General features: G+C 37.3%; 1 protein-coding gene across 1 annotated transcript in view; it reads left to right on the forward strand.

The window, feature by feature from the left end:
• podn (podocan) overlaps nt 1–10,226 on the forward strand; it is a 17,600-nt gene extending 7,374 nt beyond the window's left edge. The window contains exons 5-11 of the mRNA XM_005727260.1: nt 273–382; nt 468–624; nt 2,887–3,002; nt 3,150–3,363; nt 3,501–3,944; nt 4,459–4,607; nt 9,529–10,226. Coding sequence (XP_005727317.1) covers nt 273–382; nt 468–624; nt 2,887–3,002; nt 3,150–3,363; nt 3,501–3,944; nt 4,459–4,607; nt 9,529–9,664 — 1,326 coding nt within the window. The 3' untranslated portion in view covers nt 9,665–10,226. The remainder of the gene's footprint in view (nt 1–272; nt 383–467; nt 625–2,886; nt 3,003–3,149; nt 3,364–3,500; nt 3,945–4,458; nt 4,608–9,528) is intronic.
• Nucleotides 10,227–13,509: the final 3,283 nt, after the last annotated feature.

A 13,509-nucleotide genomic window follows, 5' to 3' on the forward strand; every position in this document is an offset into this window, starting at 1 on the left:
GAGAGACATAACGTTTTGACCACTGACAGTATTTGGATCAGGCAGTGCTAGCAAGCTTTGTCAGTAAGGTGGATGTATAATCTATGGGTGCATTGCACAGAGATGGGTTGATAAATAATATTCAAATAAAATACAAGGATCATACTCACTAAAACTGGAGCACAATATTCTTGGTCTGATAGTACAAATAACTTCACAGCAAACCATATCGCTTGATAATTTAATTAAAAATGCTCAACATCATATCCTGTCATGGTTTTTTGTGCTTGCAGCTCACCTTAGCACCAAAGGTCCTGCCCCCCTCTTTGGTCAGTGCTGATTTCGCTGCTAATCAGCTTACAAGGATCTTTCCATATACATTTGGTCATAAGCCAAAACTGAGGTAAGAGATGTGCATGTTTGTGTAAATTCACCCCAGATTCCTTTAGTTACTCAGTTAACACATGTCTCATGGTCGTGGTCCCCAGGTCTGTGTATCTCCATAACAACAAGCTGACTGATGCAGGTCTCCCTGAACATATGTTCAATGCTTCTGACAACCTGGAGATCCTAACCATGTCTAGCAACTTCTTGAGGGTTGTTCCCAAGAACCTGCCTCCGACTCTTTACCGTCTTCATCTGAAGGTTTAACATCGCATTATACTTGGACAGTAGTGGGTTTAAGATGTTTGTTTAATTCATAATTCATAAATGTACAGATGTAATCCTAAACTAAAGCTTTGTACATAAAAATGCAAAAACCTTACCTGAATTAAATTTGGCCTGTAGGTAGTCACCTAGGGCATCACTGCAACATTTCAAGTGCTTTACATATCTATGGTATGCGCACATACACTACTGGTCAAAAGTTTTAGTACACCCCAATTTTTTCAGTTATTTATTGCAGTTCAAGTTATTCAAGTCCAATTAATATCTTGAAATGGTACAAAGGTAAGTGGTGAAATGCCAGGGGTTATGAAAAAAGGTAAGGTTACCTAAAACGGAAAATTAATGTACATTTCAGAACTGTACAAAAAAGCCTTTTTAAGGGAACACAAAATGGGTTAACAATTTAAAGCTGTTCTGCAGCAATGGAGGTTGACCAAGCCTAGTAATTCCTACAAATGTTCCAACTTTTCTTGATCACTTAGAACCCCAGTGTTGGAAAACACTGTGGTACCATACCCTTGTGAGCATCGGTTGAACAGTATTGTACTGCAGACAGTAGTGTGTGTGTGTTGCTACTAAAATGGTAATAAAAAAGGCAATTAACAATGGAAGACAGACGTGTAGGTCTTTCCTACAGAGAAATTGCAAAGAAAGTTAAGGTGTCAGTAAGTACAGTTTCCTTCACCATGAAAAGGCACTCAGAACCTGAGGCAAACTCTGACAGGAAGAGGTCTGGCAGACCCAGAGCCACACCTGAAGCAGACGTCAAGTTTCGGAGAGTTAACAGCTTACGTGATAGTGATGGCTCACTGTGCAACAGCTTCAAGCACAGCTTAATAGTGGTCATAGTAAGCAAGTCTCAGCTTCAGCTGTGAAGAGAAGACTTTGTGCTGTGGGTTTGACAGGACACGTTGCCGAAAGAAAGCCATTGCTAAGATCACGGAATAAGACAAAGAGACTTGCCTGGACCATGAAACGGCACCATTGGACTACTGAGGACTGGAAGACTTGTATAGAGTGTGAAGCTCCCCGACCCAAAATCTACCACTGCATTCTGCAGCGCCATGCAGTACCTACTGGTATGTGCCTAGTTGGTCAGGGGTTCATCCTGCAGCAAGATAATGACCCAAAACAAGTCCAAGCCATGCCTGAGGTAAAAAGAACAAGATGGTAAGCTTGAAAATATGAAGTGGCCAGCACAATCTCTGGTATTAAACCCCATCGAGCTGGTCTGGCATGAACTGGACAGAAGTGTGAAAGCAAAGCAGTCTACAAGTGCCACACATTTATGGGAACGTCGGCAACAGATATGGGAAGAACTTTCTGAAGAATATTTGATTTCTGTTGTAGAAAGAAGGCCACGGGTGTGTTCAGCTGTTATATCTGCCAAAGGTGGCTACTTTGAAGGGTCAAAAGTTTAGAATACATTTTTGTCTATAAATTGATTGCATAAGTTTTTTTTTTAACTCCAATTTCTTATTTGTACTTTTCTTTCATTTCAGAGTGCAATGAGACATTAAACTGCGTCATTTCCAATAAAAAACTGGTAATTGGGGTGTTATAAAACTTTTGACAGGTAGTATATATATTCATGTGTATTTTTGTGTGTACCTGGCTACAGACATTTTTTCCCATGTTTCAACCAGCGACCCTTTAACTTGAAGTAGCAGGAGTCAAATTCAGGCAAAAAGAGCAGGAGGTGAGCAAAAATTGTGTTGCGCATGTCTGTTTTCAACAAACTGTTTTCCAGTTTACAATGTTGCCTATACTACATCCCACACAATGTCACAGTACAATTCTGTGTTGACCGTCCCAGGGAGAGGATATCATAGTGAAAAACTTAGTAAATGTCACAAAAAAACAAGCGCTCCTGGTGTGCCTCTTTTGAACTTTGACACTGGACGTTTTGATTAAGAACTTCTCCTTGGTCTCCAGCTTTCCATTCCAGACAATCCTTGACTATAAAATCAGGTCATTTTGAAAAAAGAACTTGATGTTTGCTCTCATCTTTAAGCAGATCCAGTCTCAGTACATCTGCAGTGCAGATAGACAGAACACTACTTTCAGAAAATTGCATAAAAAGCAACACCTGAAGTGGTGCAGGTAACCAAAAGGCTCTACCTATCAAGGGAGGTTGGCCAAATTTAACCCAGCTATGATTTCTTCTTTTTGTGGGTGCAGTTGCTGAACTTTGTGATTCCACCTTACATTAACAATGTTAATATTCTTTTGTTACAGAGAAACAAGCTGGAGAAAATCCCAGCAGGAGCTTTTGACAGCTTGCCCAATCTCAGAGAATTATATCTTCAGAACAACCTTCTCAGCAATGAGGGCATGGACAATGAGACTTTCAGGTGGACAAAAATCTTCACTCATGAAGTTTATCGATAAACAGATTTCAACATCTTGCCATTGCCAGCTGTGTAAATATCAAAACTATCCTTTCAAGGGCAAATTCTCTACAAAGACAACATCATATCCTTCCTTTTCTTTGCTTCTAGCCAACTCAGCAGCCTTGAGTGTTTGGATTTGTCAAATAACAACCTCAGCGTTGTCCCAAAGGGTCTCCCTCGCAGTCTTGTGCTGCTACACTTGGAGAAGAACGACATCCGCAGTATCCCTGGAGATGCTCTAACGTCAGCCCGAAATCTTGAATACCTGCTCCTCCACAATAACAAACTTCGTTCCCGTTCTATCCACCCAGCTGCCTTCCAGGTAAATATGGATGATATAAATGATCCAATTTAAATTGTAAGGACAAGTTGGAAGGAGTCATTTGTACAACAGCATGGCAATGAACATTATGCAACAGTGGATCACCCATTTGAAATCTTAAATTTGCTTTTCACTAGGGCTTGAAAAAGCTGCACACTCTTCACATGCACAACAATTTGCTGGAGCGTGTTCCCAGAGGCTTGCCTCGGCGAGCAAAGACCTTAATGCTGCTCCATAACTCTATTTCTGAAATTGGCCGCAACGACTTAACCTTGTTGTACACGCTGATAGAACTCAACCTCAGCTACAATAAGCTTACCAGCCCCAAGATGCAACGTGAGGCTTTTAGGAAGCTACGTCTGCTGGAAACCCTGGACCTGTCGGGGAACAGCCTTACCTCAATGCCCAGGGGTCTTCCTCGCAGTCTGCACGTGCTCGAAATCAAGAACAACCTGATCAACTCTATACCAGATGGTACGCTGACAAAGATGGAGAAGTTACGAAAGCTGATCCTGAGTGATAACCAGCTGAAACTGAACTCAGTCTACCAGGGAGCCTGGATGGAGCTCACTGCGCTCACAGTGAGTGGAAGTGACACAAGTGGGATAGTCACTGAAAAAAAAAATGCTTGGCAATGATGTTTGTATACTGCATGAATCTGAATATTTAGGAACTATTTACAAGCTGAATTATTGTTTACATTTACAGTAACATTATCAATGGGAACTTTTTATTGAAAACTATGTTGACAAAAATAGAAATATTTACTGGGATATAACCCCAGTCAAAAATCTAAGGAATTGCTGCAGCTGGCAAAAACCATTCAATGATCCTCAATAGATTGTTGTATAACAATTTTTCCATCACAATTTATACAAGACAATATGCTTGCCGTAGTCTTCGCCAAAATATAAGGCAGCACAATAACACTGCCAGCAATGGCAGAAACCTGTAATGCGAAATTTGAAAGTAATGATTCTGGGAATGAATCATTCATTCCAAGAATGATTCATTCCAGATAAGTAGGGCTAATGGTTTGATACAGACTAAATTTTCCAGGAGGTTTGTTATTAATTATGCATCTTTAATTTTTAGACGCTGGACCTGTCTGGTAACCTAATGACACACATCCCCGCTGACCTACCCGAGTCTCTGGAATACATTTACCTGCAAAACAACCGCATCTCCAGTATTCATGGTTCAGCTTTTGAAGGCACTCCCAACATCAAAGGCATCTTCCTCCGGTAAGGGACTCACAAGTAAAGTAAATATATTTAGTCTTTAGCTGTATATTTTCATGCCCTGATTTATTTATTTCTTTAACCCCAAATAGACAACTTTAAACCTTTTTACCCAATTTAGCCAGTAAATACTTTAAGATCAACATGAATAACAACAGCTTCTGTGGATAAACAATTTTCTTTATGGACTAAAATATGCATTTACTTCCAGCTGCTCAAACCTGTAAATTAGAGATCAAAAAATAATAAAAAAGTGAGTCATATTGATGTAATTAAACTTCAGCTCTAAACAATAAAAACTGAACAGAAGAAGCAGAAGCATCTAGAAGTACTAGATCTGCTTTATACTCAGTTTTGCTAACAAGCCTCTTCCACACTCTTAAACCATTGAAATGGCCCCGTTACTGCTGATGTCACCTGTTCTCTGCACAGGGACCACCAGGATGAATTAAACTCTTAATTGTTTGCAAAAGCTGTTTTATTGCATTACATGTTCAAGCAAAGGCCTTCAAGCACAAATCTGTTTTCCAAATGCATTGATCTTCACTGGGGGTAGGATACTCGTGCAATAGAAGAACGACTTTAAAGTAGAAGACATTTAACCAGCTTAAAAAAACCTGTTGTCTTACTACAAGAGACTCATAGACCTGCCACAGCTGCAGATGAACTTAAAACACCTGCATGTTGGGAATATACTTTCTTCTCACGTGTCGATCACTCTTACTCTCGTCTGAATTATTTCATCAAGTTCATTCTGCCACAAACTGGAGATTTAATTCATCATTACTTAAAGATGAAGATTTTATTAAATATTTTAAAAACGAGTGGGCTTCATATTTACACAATAATGGCCTCCCTGGAACATCAGCATCTGCTTTCTTGGAGTCGGGGATGAAAAGAGAAAACAAACGTATTCATGAATTAGAGAAAAACATTAAATCCTTAGAAGAAGCCTGTGTGTCCTCGCTGGAACAGGAAATGTTGAGCAAAATACGTAAAGCAAAACTAGAATTAAATCAAATTTGGTTAAAAAAAAAAAAAAAGAATATTTCTACTACAAAGACTTCCACTGCAAAGATTTTAACAAGAAACAAAAAATTCCCTGTATTCCCAGTTCAGTTTATGATCCTGAAAGAATAAACAACACATTCAGGGACTTTAAAAAAACTTTATATTCACCAGAGGTAAACCCATCAGAAGATGAAGTTGATCAGTTTCTTGATAACATAACCATTCCAAAATTATCAGCCAGTCAAGCCTGAAACCAAGCAAAGACACTGTATTTCCCATCAGTTTTCATCCAATATCCCTTTTTAATATTGACCTTAAAATAATCTACAAAGCCCTCTGAAAAAGATTAGAGAAGATAGCACCCCTCATAACACTTCCTGACCAAACTTGTTTAATAACAGGGAGGCATTCATTACATGAATGTCTTGTCTGTTATGGTTGTAATAATCCAAAATAAAAAAAAATAAAGTTCTAGTAAAATATGACGACCAGGTGGACCATTATAGTGAATATCGTAATGCTACACCTGTGAAAGTAAATTTTCGGGGCATTTTTTGGCCTTCAGACAACAATTCCGGCGTTAAACTGCTGGACAGGACAAGAACAAAAAAAGAACGGCTGTGAGGAAGTTATGGCATTGTTTATACTGCTTCGTAAGTTTGTAAGCAGCAGCTGCAGTCAAATACACAGAGTTCTTCCACACACATTTTTTTTCTTTAAACACTCAACTCAGATTGATTTTAGGAGAAGTGAGAAGGTTCAGGTTCCCAAATATATTAATCAAAAGCACTCTCAAGGTTCAAAGAATTTTGGAACATGGTAAAGTCTGGCTACCAGCATCCGATAAAAATTCACTGCTTCAGTTTTCACCTTTATTACCTTTGTGGAGGAGGTGTAGTCTGCATGCAGCCTTTAATATGCACAGCCAACTTATAGTAAAAGACAAAACAAAACAGAACTATAAAAAATAAAGAAAATGAAAACATGAAGAAAAACATGAAAAAATAAAATTACTAAACAGCAGCAGTGAGAAAACTCAACATCGTATCAAACATTGTTTGTACAAAAATTCCAGTCAGTTGAAAGTGTTAATCACATTTATCGATAACCAGTTCATATCTTAAATACTGCTGTGTCGACAGCACACTCACACAGCGTCTGATTGGTTTGGGGAATTGCAGGTTGCTTGCAGGTTAACGTGTCTGCGCTTGTGTAGGATGTGGTTACAGATTGATCCAGTCGAGTGGCACTTCACTCGAACAGCCTACATACATCTGCCCATTTTCTAGGACAGAGGTGTCGAACTCTTTTTAGTTCATGTGCCACACGCAGCCCACTTTGACCTCAAGTCGGCTGAACCAGTAAAAATATTTTATAATAATGGAGATATAAAACATGGAGTAATTGATGACAGGCTGCAGTTTTTAGATTTTGCTGTGGTATGGATTAGACTTTCTGGCAGGTTTGACACTCCTGTCCTAGAAAATATTACCACAGACCGATGTTTCTTTACATGGCTGTCATTTGTCTTACTGTGCAACTTGTTTGCTGCAACCTGCTGCAAAGAGACAGATTCTGCTGTCTGCCAAGCCTCTTTAACATCTTATCATCAAAAGCCAACATTTCTCAAGTTTTGATATAATATGAATCATTTACTGACTAATATTTCTATGCAGGCTAGAGAGGACAGCAGAGTATAATCATCTGTTTGCGCACATCTCTCATTTTTATGTCAATGAAAATAAAGATAACAATAGATAAAGTCCAAAAATGGAAACATTTGATGAGATTATGAGCTGTGCTTAACAGCTAAATGAAACGGAGTTCTTGGCAAGACAAAAAGCAGCTGTAACAATCCACAATATATGAAAAGCTTTGATCCTTGTGTGGCTACAACATGAATGTGATGTCTTTGTCTTGAGTTTTTTAAAATCCTCTTTGACCAAAACATTATCTGGGCTTTATTGAGCCATTTTGCAAAAAACAAACAAACAAACAAACAAAAAAACCCTAACCCAAAATGCAATATATCAACACTATTTTGCACTTATTTTTGTCTGCACAGTAATTATTTTTTCCCCCCTGTTAAATATCCTTTCTAAAAAAATGTACACTGATCCTAGAACAAAAAAATCTTCATCATCATTATGCATGCAAATTTTTTTCAGAAAAACTATTATTAAGTTTGAAATAAAAGCCTGAATTATCAAGTCTCAAATTAATTACCAGCTGTTCTTTAGAGGAACATCATACAAAAGGTGTGTAGTGTGTACATCTGACACTGATTTCATACCAGATGTTCAATTTCAGACGCAGCATTATTGTTCATAATTACTGCATAGGCAGTTTCCTAAAGAGCATGCAAGGAAATTACAATAGATTGGATCACCTCATATACACCCAGTAGGACATATATTTTAATTTATTCTACTGTTTAAAGACAGTGCAGTCAAAACACCCTCCATATCTGGATCTGGTATTTCTGAATTTTCTGTGAAACTCTGAACTTTTATAGTTTCTTCAACATTAGTCACAAAAACATCAAATGAAAGGAAAGTGTTATTAGAGTCGCCAGCCTTAAAAATCAGCACTTAAAAGCTCCTGAGATTAGAGGCTACATTAATGCTTTACAGAGTTTATGCTACAGACACATCTCAACCAGAAATGTTTGGAGCAGACTATGTGAAATCAGTTCTTCATGGTTGAGTCACTGAAAAGACCAGAGGAAATCTGGACTTTTGATCTGAAGAGTCCAAATGTGAGATTTTTGGCTCCAGCTGCAGTGTGTTTATGAGACAGAGAGAACCGATAGTATCAACATATGTTTGTAACACAAAGTATGAAGGCAGGAGCTTTGCTCATGACAAGGACCACAACATCCTGCGGTGACACGGCGTCCCATCTGGTTTTTTAATGGACCAATGAGAAAAACAACACAGCAAGGCTCTGAGAGGGCTGTTTGACCAAGAGACAGAGCGATAAAGCTAATTTGCATTGTTAGATTTTTCCCTTTTCATCATTTAAAAAATTATGTATGCTAACTGAATAGGTTTTACTTCACAAAAATAAACCATTTTCAGAAACAATCTTGTTCTCTAGTCTGTTACTAATCAGTAAAATTGGCTATGTGTTGAAAATTCTGACTCAGTTTCATTTTGCAGAGTACTGCAGCGGGTATCTAATCTCCGCTAACTTGTGTGCATTCAGCAAATTTTTCCTCTTTGGTTTATTCCACAGAGTGCAGGCTAAAACCCATGAGCCCTGCAGCCGAAACAGCGGTCAGTCAAGAAGAAAGAGGTTCCCGACATGCTCTTTCATGGCTTTTGTTCGATTTCATTTCAAATATAACCTCAAGCTGGCTGCTTTACAGCCAGTGTTTACAAGTCCTAAACCCTTCCAGGCTCATCGTGTTTTTTGTGTCAGTTGCTGGCACATTTGACTTTTTTGTCTCTTTAAAATAATTTTTTTTAAAATTTCCACCCAAATCCCTTTGCAGCTGGGAGCCTTTCGCGCGAGTCGATTTAAAGCTGCTGGAATGCTTGTGTCTGTTGTTGAAGTGGAAGGGCGACCTTTGTGTATATTTATTAGTGAATTAACTTTTAAACTTTATGAACAACATATGCAAATATTTTCAGTGATCAATGCAATAAATTCCATATGCCTTAGACATGGTTTTAGATAAAAGTCAGTGGACACCTGTGAGCTTGACGGTGTTAAAATAAGAGAATGGGTAGCATATGTAGCGTACAGTCTTCTGCTCAATGCTCAGCTGTACAGATTTTTATAGATGTGACTGTTGATCATTGTTTTTTTTTTGTTTTTTTTGCTTTGAGCCTTTAAAATTTGTAATTAAAAGACTACTTCAATTAACTATCTGGTTTTATTTTTGTTCTTCTTGTTTTTTAAATTTAAGGTTTAACCCCCTATCTGTGGACGCCGTAGGTGAGAGTTCCTTCAAATACCTGTCCAACTTGCAGGTGCTGGACACTGGTGCAGGAAACCCTGACCTCCCCATTCAAAAAGAGGAGATCGAAGAGGAGCAAGACTAGACCTGGGTTGATCGAACTATAATTGGACTGCATTGCATCAAAGACAGAAAGAGTTTTTAAATGGGGAATGTACCTGTGAATATTATTTCCCAGGTTCATTTTTGTATCGTGGCAGCGTCACATATTTCTGGTGCAGGAAACCGGATGGGGTTACTGATGTTTCCATTTTTTTGGGCTGGTTATTAATGCATATCTTTATATCTGACCTTTAATTATGTTTGTCTTTGATCATTTTATTGTTTCTGTGCATCACCCTCAAAGATTTATTGGCAAAATCTAATGTGAACCTTCCCATGTAAATGTTTCTGAATCGATACAAAGAATGTAAGCAGAGTGAAAAATTCTGCTCCCACTGTGTGTGTCTTTCTCTGCTTTCTCAGCCTCTTTTCCTTCAAAGTCGCCTGCCTTGGCTCATTGCATTAAAAAAAAAAGAGTGATTTTACTTACAATATTGTGAAAACATTTGAAACAAAAGTGCCAATATAAGTATACGATTTCCAATGAAACCAACAAAGCCACAGAAACTGTTGAATCAAACCTGGCTACAAGTATTCTCAAAAAAGGCTGCAATTTAATGTCATTATTCTGAACGTAGAGCTTAGTTTTTACATAAGTAATTGACGTTTTAGGAATAACACAGAAGATCTAAAACATTTAAAAAATCTCAAGCGTTTATTTTTAAAATGGTAGAGAAAGAATGAATAGCAACAAAAGTAACAATGGGAAAGCTTTAATGCTGCATTTCATCACCATAATATCAAATATATTTATTCATCAGCGTTTGAGTCGTTCACTGGATTTGCATTCTGTAATTGCTTCCTTTTGTTTCTGTCAGAGTTTACCAATCTGGGAGAGAACACAAAAGCCCCCTGTGGAGTTTTCTGGTAAACAATCAAAAGTTTACATTCCATTTTACAACCGAAAATGTGTTGAATGTGTTGCATTTTATTTTGCTTCCTCATAAAAATTTGCAAAATCAGTTTTCTGCAAGAAAGCTTCCTCCTCTGAATCATCTGGACATGACATAGCCACCTGTTAGAAACTCCAAAGTGAACCACTAAATGTTAATGGACAAGAGGCTTACAGGAAACGCTACGTCAGAATTACTTAATAGGAAAAAACACTAACACTCTATGGACTTCTGGTTTCATAGCAGGGACTTGTGAGATAATCTAGAATGAATAATCACTATCAGTCCCTTTACAGCAATATGCTATAAAGGGACTGATAGTGTTTTATATTTCAGTCATGACCACTACAGTTAAAGAAGATGCCATTTCCATCTGCGGTAATTTATAAGAAGCAGCTTAGCCCTGGCACATAATTCAAAAGCCTTCAGTGACATCCAGTGTTGGTCAAGTTACTTGAAAAAAGTAATCAGTAACTAATTACTTCCCCAAAAAAGTAATCCCGTTATTTTACTGATTACTTATTTTCAAAAGTAATTAATTACTTAGTTACTTAGTTACTTTTTAAAAACACGATTTACAACCTGAATAGGTGATAAAGTGATAGATCTGTCAGCCCAATTCTACTTTTTCTGCATAATCCATCATACAAAATGTAATCAAATGGAAAAGTCTCTTTTTTTTTAACTTGTTTTATTAGTTTTAAGCTTTTAACTTTATGCATCAAGCAAAAATGTAATTATATGCACCATTCTCTGACTTGAAGAAATTAGTTTAACATTTAAACCTATTTTCTGCACATTCCAGCACATAAAATAAAATATTTTTTGTTTTTACACTCAGTCTTTCATATAGATGCAAGTAAAACACAGCAGAAAATAAATAAAATCAAAGACTAGCGGTCCTGTTCCATTTTCACCTGTATAGCAGGAGTGGCGTAGTCGAAGGTGTGCTCTGGTGCAGGTGTGCCGCAGCGGTCAGTTGAAGAATCCGCGAGTTTCTCTGTGAATGTCCCATTACATCGTTGCACACTCGGAGCTTGTTTAGGGGGGGGGGTTTCGGTGTAAAAAGAAGTTTTCTTCCCACGCACAACGGACACTAATGTTTTTGTCACTTTTTATGGAATCAAACTCAAAGTAAGGTCAGTACTTCCACGCTTTAAACGCTGCACGCTCATACTCTCAATATCTGATCCATTGTTGATCTGCACACAGCTGTTGTCACAAACGTCGCACTCGCTTACGTCACTGTCATGAGACATTCTCGCAAAAAAAAACTGTTTTAGTAACGCAGTGTTCCTACGACAAAGTAACGGTAATCTAATTACCGTTTTTGCAATAGTAATCCCTTACTTTACTCGTTACTTGAAAAAAGTAATCAGATTACAGCGACATGTTACAAGTAACGCGTTACTGCCCATCTCTGGTGACATCGATCATACACAACTTGAAAAGAGTAGGTGGAGTGGATGAGGGTTGCAAAGCAACTTGCAGATGTGCAGAACTGTAGGCAGGCTTAAAAAATGGGAGATTTTTATTATTGTTGTTATTGTTATTATTAGTGCAAAAACACCAAACATAAATCTTTACTGTTTTTTATGATTTAATTATACTCTGGTTTTTCTAGTATATCTGTTAGAAATGGGGTGCTAAAAAGGAGGTGAGTGAGTGAGTGAGTGAGTCCAATAAGTCCTTAAAAGACAAATTAGTACCCATTAGCAATGACTCTACTAGTAGACTAGTAAGTCTTTCCTATAAGAAAAAAAAAGACATAAAACTGATATTTTATCTACAAAAAATATTTTATTGTTTTACGTGTTAAAGTTTATTCACTCCTTCATATTAAGGACTATCTTAAGAGCGTCCTTTAGATGAATTACAGCCAAATTTTAGTATAATGTCAGAAACATAAAGTGAACAGGAGACTGGTAATTGATTCTGTCCACTCAGAACATATTTGCTGCCATCAATTATCAATATACGTCACTTGTAAATAGACATCTTACCTTCATGCTGTTTAACAAAAAATAAGTTAACTAAAATCATAATGGGTGGTAAGATAAGATCAGATAAGATACGATAAGATAACTTTATTAGTCCCACAAGTGGGAAATTTCAGATCAGATAATTTAAGATAAAAATTATAAAGATTTTTTCTGCTATTACTAAACAGTTTGGATAAATCGTAATGTTTTACCAGCGAGTTGGTTTAATAATAGCAATAATCTTGAAAAGCAGTGATTTACCTGCAGTGAAGGTAAATATACATATTATTTTCCACTATGATTAATAACATTTGCTTGCGAATGAAATATTTTAATTCTATCAACAAAACCGGAGCTTCAACCAGTGCTGATTTTACGGACCCTTTAGTTCATTCATGTTTTCTAACAGGATACATATTTCAGCATAAAATCTCACTTTATTGATGTGAATGCAATATTGTCATACATAGACAGTCAAAAACACAAGAATAAATTATTTGAAAAGGCTGAAATCTGTTCGCTGTTTCTGCAGCTTCTCCCACACATGGCAGTGTCACTGCTCTGTGTGGAGCTATAGCAGATCTGTTCAGTATTATAAAAATAGGCAGGACACTAGCCAGAGAAAAACACATCTCAGTCTGTATGCTCTGAATTCTCTGGTATTTACTGTGTAAAGAGCTGAGAAAAATTATTAATGGAATGACAAAACAGATGAAAACATACTATTTGGAAGAGTACATTTCTGCCTTTATATGACAAAATTGAAATGTACAGTAAGAAAATGTTCTTAATAATTATAATTTTGGATCATGATGGAAATTCTCTTTCTGGAGCGGCAAAACTGCAATGGTAATTTATAAATAGCATGTGCTCTATGCTTTTTCTGCAAATGTGCATTAAATCTAGATTCTTTCCAATAGCCTGCAGGTGGCCATGCCTCTGAGTTGCTGAAA

The sequence above is a fragment of the Pundamilia nyererei genome, unplaced genomic scaffold, assembly GCF_000239375.1.
Source record: "Pundamilia nyererei isolate P.nyererei 1_Seehausen unplaced genomic scaffold, PunNye1.0 scaffold00023, whole genome shotgun sequence".
NCBI classification, from domain to species: Eukaryota; Metazoa; Chordata; class Actinopteri; order Cichliformes; family Cichlidae; genus Pundamilia; species Pundamilia nyererei.